General features: G+C 44.1%; 1 protein-coding gene across 1 annotated transcript in view; it reads right to left on the bottom strand.

Moving 5' to 3' along the window:
* CA8 (carbonic anhydrase 8 (inactive)) overlaps positions 1 to 24,615 on the bottom strand; it is a 647,887-nt gene that overhangs the window by 367,211 nt on the left and 256,061 nt on the right. The window contains exon 3 of the mRNA XM_085605561.1: positions 12,520 to 12,644. Coding sequence (XP_085461687.1) covers positions 12,520 to 12,644 — 125 coding nt within the window. The remainder of the gene's footprint in view (positions 1 to 12,519; positions 12,645 to 24,615) is intronic.

The following is a 24,615-nucleotide window of genomic DNA, read 5'->3' as shown; positions in this document are numbered from 1 at the left end:
AAAAGGGGATAAATCTCACCCAGGAAACTACAGGCCCATTAGTTTAATAGACTCCTTGTAGAAGGTAATGGGGCGGCTAGTTCTCAACAAGGTCCAAGAGTGGATAGATGAATATAGTATCCTATCCCCTCTGCAGGCTGGTTTTCGGGCTTACCCTAGCACCATCGACCAGGGTTCCATTTTATCTTATTATACTGGAAGACAGTGGTTCTGGTAAGGGTAGCTTGTATGCTGCCTTTGTTGACCTTAAGTCAGCGTTCGATCTTGTCCCCTGTGAGAAGGTGGCCTGATATATGATGTCCACTAGTTCTAGTGGGCACCTTATATCAGTCCAAACAACCCCTTATGGTGATAGGTTAAAGACAACCTTATGAAAGCTATCCTAGTGGTAGCTATGGAAAGCAGCCTTCAGGCTAAGTCTTGAAGGAATGTAAAGCAGCTTGTTTTACCAGTCTATAATCTCTTGAATGATCAAATGAAAAGACAACCACACCAGGTATATATTCAAAATATATGTATGTAAGGTTAAACACACCCCTCTAGTCTCTTTATAAGGCTGGAGTTTGAAGTACCAAAGTTACTAGTGATTAAGCATCAGTAAAAGCACAAATACATGTTTAAGCCCTAGGGGCGTACCAAACCATATACTAAAAAAGTGGTATAAGAACCACGACTGTAATAGGCACTAGGCCTATTGCCTCTAGAATCGCTGGGACCCCAAGGAATCACCCAAGGTAGTGACACAGGGGACCCACGGGAACTGTATGCAGTGTGGAAACACAACCGCGGGTTCCTATTATCTTCTATGGGGAATGTCGCGGTTGGAGTTTTAAAGATTAGGGACACTTCGTATCAAGTCCGGACCAAACCCTCTTGGACTTAGGTAGTTCTAGGGCTAGCACCCATGAGAGTACCGGAGTACTCGAGTTACCTCACCAAGGGAAGCCGGGTGCATAGGTGTCTTTTGGTGTCGGGTCGCGTCGTCGATTTCAATGGAAGCCTGAAAGGAACTGCTGCTGCCGTCAAGAGGAGAAGTGTCTGGAGAGATCCAAGCATGGATCTAGGATGTAAGGAACCTGAAAGCAGAGGGGACAGAGTCTGAGTCACTTGCCATTGACCTAGGGCAGGATGGACCAATGCCCACAGATGTCGGGTGCTTCAGGTGAGTTGATGGGTGTCTTGACTCTTCAGCCACGAGGTCCAGGAGGTGTCGATGAAGTCCATGAGCCAGATTCGAGCTGTCCCACGAAGTCTGTTGAGTGCTGCGGTGCCGGCGACCAGGAAGGACCCAACAAGCCTTGGCCTGGCAAGTCACAGGAAATCAGAGAAAGGACCAGCAAGGTCTGATGGACTTACCCAGCGAGGGTAAGTAAGGGCAAGTCTGGAGCAACCAGAAAAGCCCCAGCAGAAGTGGAGTTGCCTTTGTGGGGACCTGCTAGCCAACAGGCTAGTGATCGCAAAGGAGCCTCAAGTGGTCGCACTTGGAGCTGGCCCACGGGTCACTCGTGGAGTGGAGGCCAACAATCTTTGGTGCAGGAGGTGCTCAAGACTGGGGAAACGCGAAGCCCAAAGCACAACTTCGAGGATGACCAGGAAGATAGTGTTGCTGCAAAAGTTCACAGTGTCCAGGGGTCATGGTTCCACGTTACCCACGATAGCCACAGGCCTCAGCTTTGCTGTGGACTCAGGGTAGCTTCAGTGAAGTCTGGAAATCCACCTCTGGGGATGCTGAGACTTCAGCGTCCGGTGGGAGCTTCAGAATTGCCGACCGGTCAGTTGCTTCTTTGGTGCCTGCCAAGCAGGGGAGTCACTCCTTGACCCCAAGGGAGATTTCTTCCATCTTCTAGTCGTGATAGAAAGTCAAAAGTCCAGGATATATGTTGCAGAGGTTCGTCAAGGGTAATCTAAAGTCCTAGGGACTGGATTCCTATACTTATACAAAGTTTAGGGGATGGACTAACTCTAAGGCCCCACCTATGGGTGGGCCTGGGGTGGGGGTGGTTACACTCCTTCCCCTTTGTCCAGTTTTGCGCCAGAGCAGGGGCTGAGTGCCCCTGCAACCGGTTAGAACCGGGCTATGCACAGGAACACCTTGTGTGCCCCAGGCAGTGTCTCAAAAGCATTCTCTGAATGCACCCACCCTGCCACAATACACATCTGCCTGTCTGGGGAGGTGGTTACACCTCCCTGTGACAGGAAACCTATTGTCCAGGCCTCCCCTGCCGGAGTTTCCTTCAGCAGCAGGAGGCCAGACCCATGTCTGTGGCAGTGGCATCCATTTTGTGATGCCAGGGCTTTGGAAAGATTTAACCGGGTTAAGCCAGTGTGAACATGTCTCTCCCTCTAGAAGGGTGGAATGCTACCCTGCTGCCAGGACTGGCGGGGGGGGGGGGGTAGTATTCCAAAGCGTTTGACACCAAACACAACATGTTTTGATGCAGCCATCCCAAAGTTAGCATTAACCGCGAGGTTATAATGCACTTAAGAGCATATGATATGGCTGTATCACAGAACAGCCATAAGGAAGTATTTCTTAATGCTGCAGAGGGGCTCAGCTCATGCTTGGGCACCCTCTCACATAAAACCAGGCACTCTGCTTTCAGGATTGTCAAGGCCTGCCATAGGAGTGGGTTATAGGTTTATGTATAAGGTAGTGATATAGGTAGCCTATACCACAGTAAGGGGTGCAAGCACACCCTTACCCAGGTTGCAGTAGCAGACCTGTGGTGTCATTTTGGCGTGCTTCCCAGGGGTGGCATAATACATGCTGCATCCCCTGGTAGGCCTCTGAGGTACCTATGCCCTAGGTACATAGTATACCATATACTAGGGGCTTATAAGGCACTCCAGAATCCAATTAGATATGTACCTAATGTACATGGAAACCATGTTAGAGAGGAAGCAGCTAGGCTGTGGTCCTGATTAGCAGGGCCACAGCCAGACTAAGGTCGAAAAACAGTGAAACACGAGCAAAAAGTGGGGGTACCCATGTGAAGCAGATCCTAGTTTCCTACATCCACATACCAAACTATGAGTGATTCTGTAAGAAATGGGGATGCCCTCCGAACTGTTAACCCTCATTATAAGATTACATGAGGATAATTAAGCAAAATCCAATGGGGTTCACAGGGTAATGTTACCAGTCCCTTTCCAGTTGAGAGAGGCGTGCGCCAGGGCTGTGTCATGGTACCCACGCTATTCTCCTTGTTCATCAACAGAATAGTGAACTGTATGGAATCCACCGCTACTGATGCCCCAACATTAGCAGGTGAAAACATCCCTATATTAATGTTTGCAGATGACACATTAATCATCTCTAAGACCCTGAGTGGTCTCCAACGGGCCCTGTCAATTTTTGGGGAGTTTTGCTTCATACGGGGCCTGGAAGTTAATGTGTCGAAAACGAAACTTATGTCTTTTAATCCACACAGAGCATTCAAAGGTGGTATTTTAATGAATGACCGTCCTTTGGAGCATGTTAATGTTTTATCTTCTTGGGGGTCAATATACAGGCTGACTTGAAATGGAATCATCAAATTGATCTGGCAACACTGAAGCACAGGCAACTCTCGGGAGTGCTCTATTCTGAGTATAATTCCACATTCACAAAACCAATCAGTCCGGTGCTCCAGACACATAACATGAAATGTGTCAACTAAGCCCTTTACGGGGCTGAATTATGGGGTTGTGGGAACCTGTCTAAGCTTACCATAGTAGAAAATAGGTTCCTACATAAAATTACCAACCTCCCACAAAGTACTCCAGTGTGTCCCCTACTCTACGGCCTGGGTAGAAAGCCAGTGGCCGACACTGCAAAATTACGCCCTCTAGTATACTGGCGTAGAATCTGGACTACACCTGAATTGCCATTGTACGCTGCTGGCTTCATAGATATAATAAGGGCAGATCATTTTCATCAAATAAAATGGCTTCGTGAGGTTAGAGCCACTTTAACAAGCATTGGCATGACAGCATTGTGGGATGATCCAATAAATTCCCTCTTCCCCTCAAAAAAGATTATAAAAGAAAAATACTGGTAAATCGTAATGCACAACACATTGAGAAATAGCGAGTCATCGTCACTAACAGGAATCTTCCTGGAAATTAAACCAACCCCTAGCCTAGAGCAATATTGGCATATAATAACAAAACCCCACAATCGGAAGTTATACTTCCAGTTCAGGGTGGGCTCACTGCCATTAAGAGCTTTTACTGCTAGATATGTGAAATCTGGTGATAACTTGTGTACCGTATGTCAGGCTAATGTAGAATCGCTGGCACACTTATTGTTCGCCTCTCCAGGATATGTTGCCCCATGTCGTGCATGGCTGGTGCCAATTTGCAAACTATTAGGCACCAGAAGGAGCAATGAAGCAGAAAGAATATTACGCTCTGACACGTACACTCCTATTGTTATAGCACTGGCAAAATTCTTGAGGTGGTCATGGGCCATAAGTTCACATTCCCTTCGGGTAAAATAAGGTGGTATCTGCTATTATGCATCTACATATGAACTAGGGGAGCTGTAGATTATATCCTACACAAAATAGATATTAGCTATAATCAAGTGCCTGCATTAACTAATCATGGCCATCTTTGTACCCCTTTGGCAATGAAATCCCAAAAATGCTGGTGTTTTTTATCAATTGAGTTTATATTGTAATTTTAAATGCTTTTATAGATATCATTTTTTATTATGGCTTAATTTAATTTCCCCAATCAAGCTTCAAACCATATTTCTGTACGTGTTTTACTAAATATTTATGTATCGTGCTTTTATTACTAATGTGTCGAATAAAGCTTGTTTGGATTGGATTGGATTGGACTGACCTCGGAATTCTGATGGAGAAGGCAAGACTAGATACTGGTTCCATCGAAGTGGTGAGATCCGCAGGAGCACCACAGGTATGGTATCAGTGGAGACTTTGACTGCTAAAAAATGGGCAAAATGGGGAATTACTATGCTAGTTAGACCAAGAACTACCGATTCCTCAGTAATTCCTAATTTGGCCTGAAAACCTCATGGTTCCACCTGTAGTTCCAATTAGCTCCACCCCTTTGAGTTACCAGTTCTCCTAGTGGATTTAACAGGATTAATCTGGACTAGTCATTATGAGAGCCTGTGAGCACGGATCCGAAGTAGTTTGCTACCATATCCAAGGCATGTTCAAATTCAAACATTAGTGACTCATACAAACTAGACAGCCATATTATTTACATTATTTGGTGCACATGTAAAATGCATTGCCCAATGCCACAATCAATACAGCATTCAGATTAAACTGTGCATGCTGTATTGGTAAATGCCTGTATTTGTGAGCTGAAAACCCTCAAAGCAAGCCACATTAGCCCAACACACTCCAAGGGTGTATTGGTGGGTGCCGTATCAGAGCGTGCCCGTGGAAGAGGATGCAGACTGCAGGGCAGATTTAGTTTTCTTTTACTCAATGCAGCAAGGCAACCAGTATGGGCTAGAATAACCCTAACTTGCACCAGTTGGGGGTTGGAAAGACCATTAGACACCAGGGAATTATTTTGGTATATATAAAAAGGATATGGAGTGTGGGGGGCTGCCACTCCTGGCATGAGACCACCTTCACTTTTTTAAGTCACAAACCTAACCATCTCTTCTGGGGGAAAGATAGAAATGACCTCTCACATTGTATCCTACCTGAAAAACATGACAATTCTTGGCTCACTAGACACCAGGGAATTGTATTAGAATGGTACAAAAAATATTTGCATTGAAAGGCTGGCACGTAGTGGCACAGAGCCACATTCCCATCTCCTGTTGCCCCAAACCCTTCCAGTTCCCCAGGGCAAATTCCAACATTCAACAGCTGCCCAAGATATTTTTCTATGCATAATACCCTGCAAATATCAAAGTGATGCTTAAAAAACAATTTCCACTCAGGGCAAGATTCAAAAAGGGCCTCCGCATACATTCCAGAGGCCCATCAGTCAAATGGGAGTCTCTGCACTCAGGGTGGAATATCTGCAATGAGAATTTTAATTGTGGAGATTCCGCCCGAGTGCAGAGACTCCCGGATGACTGCGGTGTGTGTGGAATGGTGCTTGGCTGGAGGTGTGTGTGGGGACTGGCACTTGGCTGGTGGTGTGTGTGGACTGGCGGTGTGCTTGGACTGGCACTTAGCCAGAGGTGTGCGTGGACTGATTCTTGACTGGCAGTGTGCATGGGCTGGCACTTGGTTGGCAGTGTGTGTGAATTGGCACTTTACTGGTAGTGTGCATGGACTGCCGCTTGGCTGGTGATGTGTGTGGACTGGCACTTCAATTTAGAGGTGTGTGTGGACTGGCATTTGGCTGATGGTGTGTTTGAACTGGGGATTTTGCTGACTGTGTGTGTTAACAGGCTTCTGTCTGGCGATGTGTGTTGCTGGCATTTGGGTCTTGTTTGTAATTTTCTTTTGTTCTTCCTTCTAGGGGGATATAGTTGGTGCTTGCTGTGTCTATGCAGAGTAGGTGCTGGGAGTCTGGCTTTCTCTGGCAAGTGAGTGCTATTGTTTTTCAATATATAGGTCTTTGTGAGCTTTGCATTGATTGACTTTTCCTTTCAAATTACCAGTAGTTTTACTTTCTGTTTGAAAAAAACCACACTTTGTTTATTACTTATTTTACACAGTGTTGGGTATTGTTGACTTATTTGTGAAGTTAATTTTCCTAAACAGGATTATGGCTAGCCACAGGATTACCACTCTGCAGGTTGTTGATATGCTTTTCGAGTCAAAATCAATTTCAAATAACTTTATTCGGTTACTATACAGAGTAAACCATAAAAGCACAATTCATAAAATACACATTGTAAAAATCCCTGGGCATTTAAAAAAAAAAAAATTCCAGTATTAACCCCTCTGTTTGTCTATCGACTTTCAGAGTTAGTGAGAAATTTGTATGGGAACTTGGTGGAGAACTTTTTAACAAATGTCACAATTTATACGTAGATAACTTCTACACTGGGGTGCAATTGTTCAGAGAATTGTTCAAAGAGGACACTTGCTTGTGGCACAATCTGCTCTAACTATAAAGGTTACCCAAAAGAGCTTGTTTGTAAAAAATCCTGAAAAGGGACAGTGCAGTGCCTTTCACAGTGATGAACTTCTAGCTCTGACATTTTATGACAGGGGAGATGTTTTTATGCTAACTACCATCCATAATGAAAGTACTTCACCTTTGACTGTCAGGTTGCTGAAGTGTGCAAACCTGTGTGCATTTGAGACTTCAATAAGCACATGGGTGGTGTAGATAGAATAGATCAGAGGTTGGAACCTTACACTGCTGTTCGTAAGGCTTACGTTTGGTATAAGAAGTTGGCTATCCATTTATCCCCATTAGCAACCTTCAATGCTTTTGTAGTATTCAAGGATTGTCCTCCAGAGTTAAAGATTACATTTGTTCCATTTCAGCAGTCTGTGATAGGCAGCCTTGTTGTAGTAAAACAGGCAAGAGTTCCTAGAGTTTGAGCGGTGGAGGATGTGGCTAGATTGAAAGATAGCCACTTTTGTGATCACATTCCTCCCATGACCAAAAAAGACTTTTCCAGTAGAAGATGTAGAGCCTGTATCCGAAGAAGTAGAGTCTTACATACTGCCCTGATTTTCCTTCTAAACCTTGGCTGAGTGTGCCCACATGTTTTAAATTGTACCACAATCAAAGAAGTTAATGTGAGCAACCATGCGCGTAAAAGTAAACTCACTGGACAGTATTGTTTTGCATTTTTTTGTTCAGATTTCACAGTTGGCATTAGTGTGATGATTTATTAAGAGCTGTTGTGCTTGCAGTTATAGTTTTGCATCTACTTCCAATTGGTTTGTGTTTTCTTTTTTGTTAAAAACAAATTTGATGGTGTAGTGCATGGACTGGCACTTGGCTGGTGGTGTGCGTGGACTGCCATTTGGCTGGCAGCGTGCATGAACTGGCGCTTGGTTTATGGTGTGCTTTGACTGGCACTTGACTGGCAGTGTGTGTGAGCTGGCACTTGGCTGGCGCTGTGTGTGAGCTGGCATTTGGCTGGCACTGTGTGAGTAGTGACTTGCTGCTGGTCACTACACACACTACTAACCAAACACCAGTCCACACACTCTGTCAGCCGCCAGCCAGTGGGACTGCTGTGTCAGTCATTTGGGCGTATGAAAGTGATGGGCCTGTTGTAATGTGCTGGGCCTGTGGTTGGTGGTGTAAATAGTCTTGTGTGTGTCGCGTATGTAAGCTGTGTGAACAGCCTGTAAAGCGGTTTGTGCCTTGTCACTGCTTTATGGCTCAGGAGCTGTGAGTTTTCGACCTCTCAATTATTAAAAGTGCATTTCATTTTTGTGAAATCTCTTGTCAATAAAAGTTTACATTCTTAGCATTCACTTACCCTCTTGCCATATCGAACAAGAATGTATGTGTAATTGAGGAATAGATCGTTGTGAAGTAATATTTGTCTTTTCTGACTTTCTCTACCAGGGTGTACATTGTCTCTACATTGTCTGTTGATGTGAGTTTTCTAATATGCTGGGCCCATGGCTGATGGTGTGAATAGTCTTGTGTGTGTAACGTATGAAATGTGTGTGAAATGCCTGTAAAGCAGTTGGTGCCTTGTCGCGGCTTTACAGCTCACAAACTGAGTCATTTGCTCAGTATTTTTACCTTTAAGTTATTAACTGTGTGTTTCATTTTTGTGGAACATCTTGTTAATAAAATATACATTTTGAACCTTTCCCTCACCTTTGTGCCAAATCCAACCAGAATGTGTGTGTACTTGAGGAATAGGTGGTTGTGCAATAATATTTGTCTTTTCTTTTGTTCTCTGCTATGGTATACATTGTCTCTAGAGAAAATCTACCAACTCTTGATATTTTCGTAAACTAGATACCCAGAGAAGAACAGGGTGGTGTCCTTCTCATGGATCTCAACAAGTTTTCTTGCCCATTATGCCCGGCAAACCTCAAAATGTGACTAAAATCATACATTTACCTTGCATTACTGTGCCATGTTCTTCCAGAATCAGAAAGAAACCACACATTTCCAACCACCCAGCATTTCCCCATGTCTCCCAATAAAAATGCTACCTCACTTGTGTGGATGGGCCAAGTGCCCGTGACAGGGAAGGGCCCAAAATGTATTTTGGAGACATTAAAATTATCTATCACTAAACTATCTGGTTTTGCAAAGGGGTCACCTCTTGTTTTGACCCCGGGCTTGGAAGCCATTTTAGGAAACATACCAAACCCAGACGTTTCTGAAGGCTAAACACCCAGGGGACTCCAGGGAGGTGAGGCTTGCATGGGACCCCAATGTTTTCTTACCTAGAGTCCTCTGCAAACCTCCCTAGATGGCCCCAGAGCCCGAGACCAAAAATACAGGTGACCCCCTTACAAAATCAGGGGTTTTTTCGTGAGAATTTTGATGTCTCCAGAAGTGAGCTAGCATTTTTATCGGGAGACCTGGGGGAATGCTGGGTGGTAGGAAATTTCTACCGGCCTGGTGATCCCACAACTTTCCCGCACAGAAATGTGAGGAAAATGTCATTTTTGTTTAGCTGAATTTGAAGTTTGCAGGGGATTCTGGGTAAGAAAATGTTACAGATCCACGCAAGCCACACCTCATAGAACTTCCCCAGGTGACTAATTTTTGGAAATGTTTGGGTTTGATTGTTTTTCCTAGATGACCTCAGAGCCCAAGACCAAAAATGAAAGTAACTCCCTTGCAAAACCAGGTCATTTTGTGATGGATAATTAAACCACCTTCATCAGGACCAATTGCTATACATTAATTTTTCTGAAAGAAGTGTTGGATGGGGTTATCCTGAGTCAGTTTATTTATTTCCCATATGTAGATCTCACACATAAAAGATTTTTTTCTCATAAAATTTCAGCCTGCACAATTGATTCTGTTATTTGAATCGGTCGGCTATGCACAAGCAGTGCTCTCCTTAGGCGTGGGCTGTGATTCTATTCTTTCTCTTTTGTATACTGCTAACATCAGACATCCAAAGCTGAGCATCGAAATTCCTTGGTTATCATGAATGTGTGGCTAGTTACTTCTCCTATCGGCAAAACTCCACCATCTTCCTTCGGCGTGTTAGCGTTTCCCCAGAGGTAAGAGGTGTGAGATCTACATATGGGAAATAAATAAACTGACTCAGAATAACCCCATCCAACACTTCTTTCAGAAAAATTAATGTATAGCAATTAGTCCTGATGAAGGTGGTTTAATTTAATCTATGTCCCACCGAAACGTGTGTTGACCTACTCTTCAAAGACGGGAATTCAGTCTGAGACATTAAACAAAAGAAGAAATCATTGAGATGTATTAGCATACATAAATCATAAAACTAATGATCTCGCCCTAGCTTACTGGATCCCTTATATGTTCCTGAATAGCTTTGTGGATTGTTTGTTGCTCTAGAATGTATGACAGTATGGATGAAACATGTGACAGGTATGAATGTGTGTCTGATTATTGAGTGTGGGGTTATTTTGATAATTGTGGTGTTAGAATTGTTTCTTTCAATGTGTATTGTTTATTTGCCTATATAGAAATTGTGTTGTTTGCTCAATTTATTCATGTCAGGATTATTGAGACATCAAGCCATCCATGAGACTAAGTACATGAGATGTAAATACATTGAATAATTGTTAAAACTGAATTAATTTGTATTTTTTGTCCTAATGTCTTGTATACATTTATAATAATGTACTCCTTGAAAAAGAGAAAAATCAAAAAATCTTTTTATAAATAAATAGAGTTTTAAGAAAATATTTTGGTTGAGTGAATATTGTGGAGACATGTTTTGTGCATGAGCTCAAAAGGCCAGCTATTAAAGAGATATAGGTCAGTCTAGAGGTTTTGTAGTATATTTCAGTTTTCAGTGGGAACACAGAATAGTGAACAGGTGTTATTACCATTTGTCTTTCTCTGCATTTGCACCATCCAAATGTAAGATAGCGTGTAAGAAAGAAGTCATTTTGAGAAGTGCACTCTAATTCACATGTTAGTATGGGTTTCCACACATTCAGAGATGCGCAAATACTGTTGCTTCTAAACTCCATATCTTCTACCCATTTTGAAAATAAAAAGGTTTCCTTTATATCTATTTTTCCCTATTTATATTTTACCAAATGAATTTCTGTTTGCCCGGTGCACAATGAAAAAACATTTCAAGGTGCAGCTCAGTTATTGCCTCTGTGTACCTTGGGTTCTTGGTGAACCTACAAGCCCTAAAGATCCCCGCAACCAGAAGGGTCCAGTGGACGTAACAATATATTGCTTTTGAAAATCTACAATAGCTAGAAGAAGCTTGAGATGAAAATGTAGACACAAATGGCTGTTCTTTTCAAATCAATTTCAATATTTTGTTATTTCAACTGTTACTTTGTGTAGGAAAACCTTTAAGGATCTACACAGATGACCCCTTGGTGAAGTCAGAATAATTTTGTCTACTTTTCAGAAATGTATACCTTTCTGGAATCCACCATGGGTTTCACACCTGTTTCCACCACTTATTGGAAGGAGGTTGATAGCACAAAAATGGGAAATAGTCTCTCTCACAGTAAAATACCAAAACTCCGTAGAAAAATTTGGTTTTCAGATTCAAACCCTCCGTTTATGCCATTTGGGGAGAAAAAACCAGACACTTTCTTCCGCAGCACTTTTTTGCATTTGCCTAGCCAAAAATTCAAACGCACTTAGGAGGGTGCCACCACTCCTCCTCCCTTGCGCAACCTAGCCCCGCCCCACAAAACTGCCCCACCACAGAAAAATAAAATGATAATAACATCTTATTATCATTTTATTTTCCCTTTTTTGCCGTGCTGAAAGGCAGTGAGGCGACGTTCCTCCACCTTAGCGGAGGAGCCGCCCCTGAATATTGCTATGTTGATGCACATAAAAATAATTCAATATGCAACTAACTTATTTGTCAAATTATTAAAATAAATGACTTTTGTTTCTTCTATGAGCAGTAAAGTGGCAGGGAATTAATGAATTTTATGTGATCAGAAATCCCGTCTGGAACTTGGTGAGTGTCCCGCAGAAGGACCAGGCAAACAACGTGACAGTAACTGAAGGGGAATGCGACTAGAGAGGTTATGTTACTGCATAAGGCTTTAAACACCAAAGAAAGATATGATTTTTCGTACATAACATAAGTTCAGCACTGTCACTTAAAATTATGGGGCATATTATCAAACACAGCGTTAAAATTATCGCTGCTTTAGTGGCAGAAAACCGCAGCTAAAGCGGCGAGAATGGGCTTGATAATATGCCGCAGAGAATTCCAATAGAAGCCCATGTTGACACCACAACATGGACTTTTATGGAAATTCTCAAGGGCATATTATCAAGCCCATTATCGCCGCTTTAGCGGCAGTTTTCTGCCGCTAAAGCGGCGATTATTTTAACACCGTTTCTTGATAATATGCCCCTTAGTTGGTTGACAAAACCTAGTTGTACAAGGAATACAGAGTAGTAAACCGATTCAGTGTAGTTGTCTCACTGTGCAGTAAATAGTCTTACCTCCATGGGGAAAGCTTTGAAGTTCACTGTGTGCTCGGAGCCACGCTGGTTTTCTCTACCCCAGTGAAATCGTACTTCGTGCAATTCGAATTCATGGCCACGAGGCAATGGGCCACCTAGTAAAACTAGAAAAACACAAGTTATTAGTGGCGGTTCTCCCATACACCCGCCATGACTATGACAACAGCATTTATATAGAGCTAAGTGATGACATTGCTCTTGATCATTAGGCTGGGTAAACATATTTTTACCACGCATATGCCTTTACCAAGTATGGCTTTGCAACAAAATGGTAAGTGTATACAAGGTAAGGATAGATAGATAAATAGACAGACAGACAAACAGATAGACAGATAGATAGCTAGATAGATAGATAGATAGATAGATAGATAGATAGATAGATAGATAGATAGATAGATAGATAGATAGATAGATAGATAGATAGATAGATAGATAGATAGATAGATAGATAGATAGATAGATAGATAGATAGATAGATAGATAGATAGATAGATAGATAGATAGATAGATAGATAGATAGATAGATAAGCATTTTTTGTTTTGTTAATAACTCACTCACTTCAGCTGCAATCCTGCAATCCTGCAAGCTTCGGGTTAAATCGTCAAGCATGGGCCGAGAACCAGGGGGTGCTTAAAATATCGTTTTCCCCATGTTAATTCCCATAGGACCTTTAGACACAGTGTCAGAAATGGGATTTCTGGTTGGCTAGGACATGCGCCTAAGCCAGGCAGAAACCACCACTCTAGTAAGGGCATGGGAGTTACACACCAAAGAGAACCCCTGCTCACCCCCATGGTAGCTTGGCAGAGTAGTCAGGCGTATTCCGGAGGCAATTGGGCAACACACTCACACAGCAGCGACACACTAGGCACACTTCAAAAGAAACACCACACAAGGTTATATAAAAAGATATCCTTTGTATTGCACATAGAAACACATTAGACCCGAAATCACTGAGTAGCATATAGAACACATTTAGACCACATATAATAAATCGCTGCGCCACTAGGCGCTTGTCATGAAGATGCACGTACGCCACATAAGAGAATAATTACATTGATTACTGTGCCACTAGGCACTGATCATAAGAATGCATCGATCATAAGCCATCATCACTTTGTCATAAGTAAATTGTCATAGTAACTTTGGTGCAATAGTAAATACTAATATGTTGCACATGTCATAAACCCCCATAAGAACATTATGCTCCACATCACAGGGAAAGCCACAAAAGTACCTAGTCATAGAGGGCACCAGCTATAAGGGCCTAAACATAGCATAGACCATAGCTTTCTTTTATAGCATAGGTAACACGCAGGTGACCAGTACCACTTTGGGACTCTAGGTAAAGCACAACGTTAGGGCATGAAATGCAGTACAACATGACATGAAAACACATAAATCCATGGATCATCAGCAGCACCCTATTCATGGAATATCGCTGTATCCATGTAGGTCCAAACATCTTAGGCCACCCTGTGTTCCTTACAGGGTACACACTGGGCTTTGCGTCACTCCAGCCCCCTAGGTATAGCCAAGTCGGCGGGGAGGCCTCGCCCGGTCCTCCCCGCGTTGGTGCAACCAGATTGTGCCCCCAATATTGCACAGATCCGCAGCAGCTCGTGAATACGCGGTGCAGCTACTAGTAAGCCAAACTTGTTGGAGAACTCTCCCGGTCTCGTGTGGTCGACCGGGGAGGGGGCAGCACCTCGCTTCCCCTCCCCCGTGCTGATCCAATAATGACAATGCCCCCATGGTAGCACTCTCAGGGGGAGGAGGATCCCACACTGCCCACGTGGGTGGAGAGACCTCCCCTAGCCAGAGAACCAGCCTCCGGTTACCTCACGGCGTAGTGACTGCACCGGGATCTCCTTCTGCTGTCCGAGCTCTGATGTCCTTGCTGGTGACTTCCTCTTTCTGGCTGGGAAGGGCGGGCGTGGACTTCCTCGTCAGTCCTGCCTCCCACTTACTCGCCACGGTCTTGTGGGTCTCCTGCTACAGCCGGTATGACTCACCTGGACTTTGGTGTTGCCCAGCAACGCAGGGGACTCCAGATCAGCATTCCTTCCTGCATGGGCGGCTACCTCGGCAGCTCCGACCACAGCCACTCTGACCTGCACCTTATTATTGCACAGCCTGGGGCCATGTAAGCAGTGCCCCGGCTGCAGGTAAATGAAAGACCATACACCAGCCGCCAGGGAAGGGGAGAGCACTTCCTTGCACCTCGGCTCTCTCCTCCCTTCACCACACAGCAAGGGCAGCCCCGTACTCGCTGCAATACAAACTGCGCCCCTTCACTAGTGTTCGCCACAGGCTGGGACTATGCACTCCTCAATGCTAAACAAAAAGAAGTGGGGCAAAATACATGGCACTGGTGCAGAAGCAAAGCACTCAGAGCACTGGCAGAGCACAGCACACAAAGCTCTGTCAAAGTAAAGAGCACAAGGAAACTTTCCACATGTGAAGCACCAGGAATTTCCAAAAGTAAAGTAGAGCGCCTGGAAGATTTTGATGCCCCTGAGTCTTCCACAACAGGAGGCCAGCACACACAGGCCCTTGGAGACTCCTTTCGAGCAGGGGGACACAGCACACAGCAAAGTCCTTGTCCTTTCCTTGGCAGAATCAGTTACTGCAGGCCAACCCCAGACAGCATACAGCAAAGGGGCAGTACTACTCCTCCAGTTTCTCCAGCTCTTCTCCTTGGCAAAGGTTCCAGAAGTAGTCTAAAGTCTAAAGTTCTGGGGTTTAAGGTCTACTACTTATACCCCATTTTGTCTTTGCCAGGCCCTACCCTTCCCTTTTTTACATCAGACACCCCTAAGGTAGGTACAAGGTACCCCTTTGGGCAGGGTGCAGTGTATGTGAAAGGTAGGACAAGCCTGATGTGTGTGGCATGTCCGGATAGTGAATTACTGCCAATTTCGTTTTTCACAATTGCAAGGCTACCTATTCCCATAGGACAGAATGGGGAATTTTGTTTATAACATCTTATAAACATAACTGGCCCTGGGAACAAGGTAGGAAAATAAAGGTTAGTATGCCTGAACTCAGAATGTTAAAGTGCATCTTTTGGTGAGGGTGATTTTTACATTCTGTGTTTGAAAATACCACTTTTAGAAAGTAGGTATTTTCTTGCCTACCCATCCAGTGTGCCTTTGCTACATTTGTGTATTGCATATCTGGCTTTTGGATGACCGGGGTTAGAGAGGGGCAGTGGCTCCAGAAGTCTGATACATCAGGGCTGGGCTGAATAGACCTGGGCTGCATTTAGAGTAGGGGGAGGAGATTTCCTTTCACCTGAATGGGCCTGGTCTGCCTGCAACAATGCTGTCCCCACCTCCTGCCAGGAAGATGTACCAGTGAGGACAGAACTGGAATTGGCTGGGTACAGACACTCTCTGACTTCAGAGAACTAAGGATATTTGGGTATAAAAAGAGAGGCCCAGACCCCAGACTTTTAGATCACTTCTAGGAATCAAGAGGAACCTTTGCCAAGGAGAAGAGCCAGAGAAGCTGTGGAGGAATACTGCCCCATGCTGTTTGCTGTCTGGGGTTGGCCTGCAGTGGCTACTTGCTGCCAAGGAAATGAGAAAAGGACTTTGCTGTTTGCTTTCTCACCTGCTTGAGGAAAAGATCTCCAATGGCTTGTGTCAGGGTGCAAGCTAGCGGTATATGCTAGAAAACCCCTAACCTTACATGAACGGCAGCAGGGACGATGGCCAGTGGAATGTTCCCTTCTTCCTGGAAGCACACCTCCCACAGAGGGAAATGCACACCACTCCGTACGAGGGCACCCCTCGGAAAAAGGAAACGGGAGGAAATGAAGACGGCTCTGCAGAGAAGACCTCTCTGAAGTGTAGTAAAATGAATACTAAGGAGGCTCAACAAGCCATGTCGTAATCCATCTTAGACACAGTAGTGAAAGAAAGCAACAAGGAATTACGTGTGGAGTAGACACATAGTGCTTACTAATAGTGTTTGCCAGCACCCTCTCACTTCCTTGTGTTCCCCACTTACTGCTTGTTGGTCTTGAATAACCCCCAAGACGAAAGCATGGAGAGCCGTTGGGATGAAAGAAATACTTTATGCCAAATGTAACGTTCTCCTTTGAACCTCTCGGAGACGTTGACACTATCAGGCGGTAGTCGAGTTCTCGCCTAAAAATAGTACTCGTTGTTGGCTTCACAACGGGGGTGCGGGGATTCTAACACGGGCCTCGAGCACTCCCTGCGGGAAATACTTGGTGCGGAATGCGGCGCCTTGAAGGCACTTCGCCGCTAGAGCGCAGAGACCTAAATACCTGAGTAGCGGGAACGCCAAAGTCATGCAAGAAACGATGGTTAGTAGTATGCCGTTCAGGCATGGTGAACTACCTGCGTGGGGTCCTTCTCTGCAGGGGCTCTGTGTTGGACTCTTCGGGAGAACTCCGTCTGTAGAGAGACGCCCGACCTCCAGCGGGGACAACACCATCCGCTTGGCGCTCGGTTCTTCAGGAACGTATTGGGAAGTTTGTCAAGCCCCGCTTCAAAGAAAGGGCGGGGCTTTATAGTCGTCCAATCGGGAGGCGGCCTCTATCTAGAAACATTTGTGGCTGTCTTGTGGCATTCTGAGTCTTGTGGTTTATCGTGGGGGTTGCTTCATGCGGTCTCTGTGTTTCCCCCATGCAAGGCACAGTGTAAACAGGGGGAACACTGACTAGACCGAGGTCCTGACATCAGTGTCATGACAGCTTGAAACTGAGCTTGCCTCCTGTTCTGAAGTCTCGGGGACACAAAGACTTCACCACCAGCTCCCCTGAACTTCCTTGCTGGGAATTCTTTTCTGCAAAGAGGTGCCAGCTGCTGTTCTGGACCTCTAAGAAATTGTTTTCCTCTGGGAGCTGGAAAATCGACGCAACTTCGAAGAAGCGAGACGCATCCGCACATGTTTCTGATGCATCGCTGAAGAAACTGTCGCAGTGCCTGCTGAGGCTCGGGAAATTGCTGCACGCCACATTGAGTGCACCGACTCCCGAGATCATTGCACCGAGTTCGACGTAAGTCCTGCTGTGCAGCTGCACGAGTTTATTCATCATCACCGGATCGTCACATCGAGTCGCCAAGTCTGTCGCATTGTTTGGGGACACAGTAAGGAACCGACGCATCACCTCCCCACGAAGTAAGAAACCGATGCATCACCTCCTCTCCAGTAAGGAACCGACGCATCACTTCCCCTGCACTGCAGTAAGGAACCGACGCATCACCTCCCCAGAAGCAAGGAACTGACGCATCACCTTCCCTGAGTGTAAGGAACTGTCGCATCATCTTCCCTGTGGCCTGTTTTGTTTGTTTGCATTACGCATCCCGGGTACTTTGTGAGAAAAGCGTTGCATCAGCAATTTGCTGGAACTGAGCTATTTTCTACCATCTGAAAGTCATATTTTGAATACTGCATTGTGGAATTTTGTTGTTTGGTCTTGTTTTGCTTTAGATAAAGATTACTTAATTTTCTAAACTGCTGTGGTGTCCATTTGTAGTGTTCTCACTGTATTACTGTATGTGTCCACAAAGGGTTTACACACTGCCTCTGAGATAAGCCTGTCTGTTCATGCCAACTACCAAAGGGGTGAGCAGGGGTTATTTTAGAAGTGTATCCCCCTTACCCTGACTAGAAGTAAGGGTCCTTATTTGGACAAAGGTACCTACCTCTGACAACTAGATACCCCTATTTCTAACACACTGACACATGCAATCACTAACCCTGTTTTATGGCCGTTAGGGTCATTCTCGACATTGCTAAGTTAGCAAGAGCTTTGCTACCATAATGCTGCTTTTGCGCATGTTACTACATGACTTTATTTTGCAAGACTCTGTGCCTTTCACATGAGAACTTTCTGCTTTCTGCATTCTCTGCTGCTCCTGGAGTTTAGTCTGAACAAGATGTGCAAGGTCGATAAACATGCCCCTTGTTATTCTGTTCTGGTCAGTCCCTAACACCTAGACAAAACATGCTAAACAGAGCTGCACTGCTGGAGATCTGGTTCTTTGATAGTACGGGGATGCATGTTTTTCACACACACTTGGAACGGGACCTTCCCTTGGAGAAGAGCTATGCTGTTCCTATGATGTAAACATACCATTAAGGCTCTAAGGTATGGGGTCTGCTGACAAAGCCCAGAGATCTTCCTTTATATAATAAATCTCATTTTACCAAGGGGAGGGTGGCTAGGCCTTATAGTCCTTTTTCCACTGTCTGTGTTTGATGACATCCCCCTTCATATTCTATGGTGTTGTAACAATGCTAACTGTTCTAGGTTTATGCATTTTGCTGCTGGTAGTGGCTCGTATACTGCATTATAGAGCACGATAGTTAAAATAATAATTTTGAACTATACAGTGACTCTGAGAATCCTTATTGTGGACAAATATGAGTGAGTGAGCAAAAGGGTATGTCTTGCTACCGCAATTCCTGAGAGAGTCTGGAGTGTTGTGTTCTGGGTTGTCTAATCATTTGTAGCTTCGTGATTATGTAGGAGAACGAATGAGACACTATAGCTAATCGGTTTTGGGATTTGGGATACTAAGGTGGCAGGAAGGTACAACCCCTATAAACCGAGGTCCTGTTTTCCTGCGCATAGTTCTGTGTATGTGCAGAATCCCCGCAACAACCCATACAGCCACTGACTCACCCACTTACTCATCCATACAGGCAGTCACACACCCCTTCACCCACCCACACAGACACTCAGACACCCATACAGTTACTCAGACAACCAATCCCTCACCCATACAGCCACTCATGTACCCACTCACACACCCATACAGCCACCTTAACACCAACTGACTGACTGATACAGACATTCACACAACCAGTCACTCACCCATACATTCATTGAGACATCTAATCACGCACTTATACATTCAGTCATGCAGCCACTAAATCATCCATACAAGCACTCATACACCCACTGAATCACCAATACACCTTGGTATATTTTAACACTCATAAACGTTTTAAAAACACTTACAGTCACTGGATGATGTCATCAGTGATGTCATTTGAGATGCCATCAGGGATGTCACTGACCATGTCATGAGTGATGTAATATGTGAGGTGATAAGCAGTGCATATACATATATATTCACTGGAAAAAACGAAGGTTACAGAGATGTTATTGTTAGGCTCAGGTTTCAATTGTACAAAACCTGTGAAATACAGCAGTTGTATTTAGCTGAGCTAACTATAACTCTCTCCCCCTCAATGCACTGCTTATCACCTCACATATGATATCACTCATGACATGGTCAGTGACATCACAGATGACATCACTGATGGATCCCCAGCGGTTGTGGCAGTCCCATGGTAGTAAGACCATCAGAGTCAGAATAAGGCGGCCTCAGCGGTGTAGCGCCTCTCCGCCACCACTGCACCACCCCGGATTTGGTGGTCCGTGGACCGTCAAACTCAAAATCAGGCCCTTAGCCCCACCTCTACCCTCCCCTTCATGATCTGGGATGTAAAGTACAGTTAAACAAACTTTGCGGAGCACACAGCTTATACAATGCTATTCAGCAATATCACAAACACCAATCCAAACACAATTCAATTGAATTCTAGTAATCGTCTTCTTTTAATTCAGTTAATTCCAATCCCTTATGCCAACGCGTTTCACCGTGGTCGGGATAAAACCTACGGCTTCTTCAGGGCTTTAATTCCTTAAATGCTTGTCTCTGAAGGTATCCGTCCATGTAGTATAATTATCTACGTCTCAGCTCTAAGCAAGAGCATTAATCAGGCATATAGTATCCAAACGTCTATTATCCACCATTGAGATTTGTCCAAATATCAACGACACTCCCACTCTTTTCATCAAATCAACCTGGGCTCATCCTTTCCCCATATTCCTATATTAAGTTACTATGGCGTACCATTCATAACGCCCCAATCCAGTTTTCCAATTCAAGTAGCCAGACACCTGTTCGTGCCTTTACGCCTACAAACCCGAGTACAGGCAAAGTACATCCAGTCATGCAGGAGAGAAATGAACAAAATCCGAATTACCTAATACTGAGGTAATTCAGAGTTTGGACGAAAAGGTTCACCTAGGTCTACATCACAGAAGGCTGGCCAGTGTGTTATGTAGCTGGTGGTGCATTTTGGAGCACATTGTCACAAACATAATGGTAAAGCGTGTTGTGCTAGTGCGCAGTCATGTACAGATGGCACATTTTTCTTTGAAAAGGTATCTAAATTTTCAGAGACATGTAGTTTTACTTATAAAACCATATAGTGCACAAACGATGAAGTGTGCAATTCGTATTTCAGTGATTATAATTTGCGCATCTCCAAGTAAAGTGCCTTGATTTCTTTAGGTCATATTAAAATATTTGTTTCCATCATATTTCGGACTTACAGAGGAAGGTGCTTCAGTTGTGCGTCCCTATCTGCTGGCAGCAAGATTTTGTACTGTGAACATTATGATAATCCTCTCACTTTGCAGACAGAGAAAGAAAACAACAATCTCCATGTAAAAATAATAAGCAGCAATTAATCAGAAGACCGAGCCTGGCATTTGACCTCTCTAACAAGTTAAATTGTGAAAGGCATCTTTATTGCTCGTTCACCTTTGAACTCCAGCCTGATTATCCTGGGGTGCGGCAGCATCCTCAGCACCTCTATTTCCAGCGCCTATGTACACCATTAGCAGTTCCAGCAGATGACGCTGGGGAGCTACCTCTGGAATGAATCTGCCTACTGCTGGGTGTAGGGAACCACAGGGTTACACTCCAACAGCCCTACCACGTGCTTATGCCTAACAAGCCTCTGGCATCCACCTTAGGGGCATATCAGCACCAACCAGCGATAATTATCGCTAAGCGCACTTAGCGATAGGATAATTATCTCCGGCTAGCGTGGATTTTTATCGCTGAGATAGTGTGCTATTAGCAACGTTTATCTCAAAAGCGATAAAAATCCTAGCGCTAACTGCCAAACATGAGATTATCGCTGGAAACCCAGCGATAATCCCACGAAATTTGGCGATAGCTTGCTGATAGGGCCTCACATACTTAGCCATGATATCCACCTTCCATAGGATATCATGGCTTAGTCAGTTTCAAAGCAAGCGTAAGGAAAGTAGCGATAACAGAGGTTATCGCTACTTTTCTTGTCGCTATGCTGCTCTGCGTGAGGCTTGATAATAGGAGAAATGTCGCTTAGCGACATTTCTCCCGTTATCCTGGGGAGGAACGCCCACTTTGCATCTCATTAGAGATGCAAAGATGGGCATTAGGAATTCAGGAGCTAAGGCTAAGGCAACATAGCGATAAAATTATCGCAGCTTTTCGGCTGAAAACGGCCGCAAAAGCGGCGATAATTTTACATCGCCACCTTGTAGATATGCCCCTGGGGCATATCAGCAACAACCGGCGATAATTATCGCTACGCGCATTTAGCGCTAAGATAATTATCGCCGGCTAATGTGGATTTTTATTGCTGAGATAGCGTGCTATTAGCAACGCTTATTTCAAAAGCGATATTAATCCTAGCGCTAACTGCCAAACGTGAGATTATCACTGGAAACCCAGCGATAATCTCACGAAGTTTGGCGTTAGCTTGATGATAGGGCCTCACATACTTAGCCATGATATCCACCTTCCGTAGGATATCATGGCTAAGTCAATCCTGAAGCAGGAGTAAGGAAAGTAGCGATAACAGGGGATATCGCTACTTTTCTTGCCGCTATGCTTCATAGCGTGGGGCTTGATGATAGGAGAAATGTCGTTTAGCGGCATTTCTCCAGTCATGTCAGGTCAGGAACGCCCACTTTGCATCTCATTAGCGATGCAAAGCTGGGCGTTAGGAATCCGGGCGCTAATGCAAGGTTTGACGCGATAGCGTGACCTTGCTAATTAGGCGATAAAATTATCGCTGCTTTTCGCCCAAAAACGGACACAAAAGCGGCGATAATTTTATATCGCCTCGTTGCTGAAATGCCCCTCAGTTCTTAAAACACTAGCGAGGATTGGGAAGGAGGCTTCCGCCATCTCCATAGCAGCAGGAGAGATAGCACCGCTATCCACATGCTCGGTGTCCCAGCACGAATTTAGGAGAATAATGGAGGAAGGCTCAACGGGTTTCGACAAAAGTGGACAAAATGCTTAGAACTGTTTCCTGTGCAACATTTTTTATTCTTAATAGTCGTTTTCATCATCTTCAAATGCAATGAAGAGCAATGACGAAATAGTGTCATTTTATATTAAATACAAAAATAGCTAACAAACATTTTTAAAAATAATTTACAAAACAGAGATAAGTGAGCACTGTAAACATTGCATATATGGCTAATTTTTATTTGATGTTGCAGCAGACTCTGTGCTAGCCATGTGGCTCGCATATTTATTTTTGAGTCAAATCCTTCCTATCCTGACAACCTAACTGCTGCATCTTGAACAAGAGGTGAGACTTGGATCCGGAACAAAGATGACGCATTGCTCTCTCTCTTAGTGGCGACTAGCATATGCTTTGTATGCCGAATTTCTGAGGAGGAAGTGTGTGATTAAACAAGCAAGAGCTTTGAGGGCTAGCCAATGCGTTCACAGTTTCATGAGATTTTTGCCAGATGCCATCTGTTACGGTGGGTGGACCCTTGTCGTATGTGCCCTCCGGTGGCAATAAACCACCCTATTAACCAGAACAAATAGCGCCTAGATGAGAAGCATACTTCATTATAAAACAATTCACACATGAACCTGAAAGGTTTTTATCATATCATCTTACCGGAAATATTAATTGTAGGCATTTCCTCTTCCTGCTACCAATCTTTTTATTTTTTTATGGAGCTTTATATGCTCATGGCTTTTCAGGTAAGTGTATTTTGACCATATTTAGCGGCTTAGTAGAGAAAGCAGGAGTGCCGAATCCGTGTAGAAGGTAAAGTGCGCGTGCACTCTCCTCTTGGGCTACCTAGTCACTTTACATGGAGTGCTGCTCATGACATTTGCCTTGGCTATTTTGCAATTGTCTCACAATCCTCGACCACATTATGGAAGTTACAAGCAGCTTCATGGCTAAAAGTATGGCATAGTCAGTTCAGTTCAGTTCAGCAAGCTTTATTCGGTATGAACAACAACCAGAAAAGCAAAAACAGTCACTAAATAAGCATGATTTCTTAAAAACAACAATCAGCCGTGCTTGATCGATCCAGTTAATTACATATAAAATCAATTGATAGAGACAATGATTTTCATCATGTCAATTTCTTTTTGGATGTATAGCGCTACAGAAAAACATATCCCTGGATCATTTAGGGTAACAAGTAATTTTATAGCAGCATGAGTTTTTTTCACATTGTATTTTAAAAAAAGTAAAAATGGCATAGTCCAATTTGCATCTGTGGGTACATGCTGGAAGTCCTTCATGCAAGAGGGCATAGTGCGCCTCTCACATCCCTAGGAGGAGATCTAGAGGAATTACAGAAGGCACTCCTCGGGGGCACTAAACCTGAGTCAATGTTCTCAACGCCAGCAAAGCATTAGTTGTTCGATCCAAAATACAAGTGCATCTACTTATCACAGACCTGGACTTAAGGCCTGTACAGATTCACCCATTTGTGCCTGACAAATCAAAATGAATACTTTGGAAATCTCTACTAATCATAGATTGCAAGTCAGATTGCTATTGGTCCAAGTCATACTTCTGCAGGTCAGGTGAGCGACTATTGAGCCAGAAGTGCCACATCATCCACGGAATTATGGATACGGATGGCATCGGAATTTTGGCAGGGAGGATTATACCTGATTAAGGTATGAGAGGAGATAAGATGCAGAAATCTGTGCTTCTTGAATGTGTGTCCTCAATTACAGACCAATGAACTTTGAACAGGCGGCATGCCCAGCTAACAAATTCAGAATGTGTGGTGTTCCCGTGCTGGAGCAGAGTTTTCAGTTTGAAAATTCTGGGGCTTTTGAAGCTCTGGCATGTCTATTCGTTGTACTAATTTATTAATAATTAATAATTAATTATTTGTCTTGTGCAAGTGCGTTTATATTAATCAATCCGTTTGTTTTAACAAGAGAGAGTTACACGTGAGTGTG

Source organism: Triturus cristatus, chromosome 5_1 (genome assembly GCF_964204655.1).
Source record: "Triturus cristatus chromosome 5_1, aTriCri1.1, whole genome shotgun sequence".
Lineage (NCBI taxonomy): Eukaryota > Metazoa > Chordata > Amphibia > Caudata > Salamandridae > Triturus > Triturus cristatus.
This window is presented reverse-complemented; position numbering and strand designations above follow the sequence as displayed.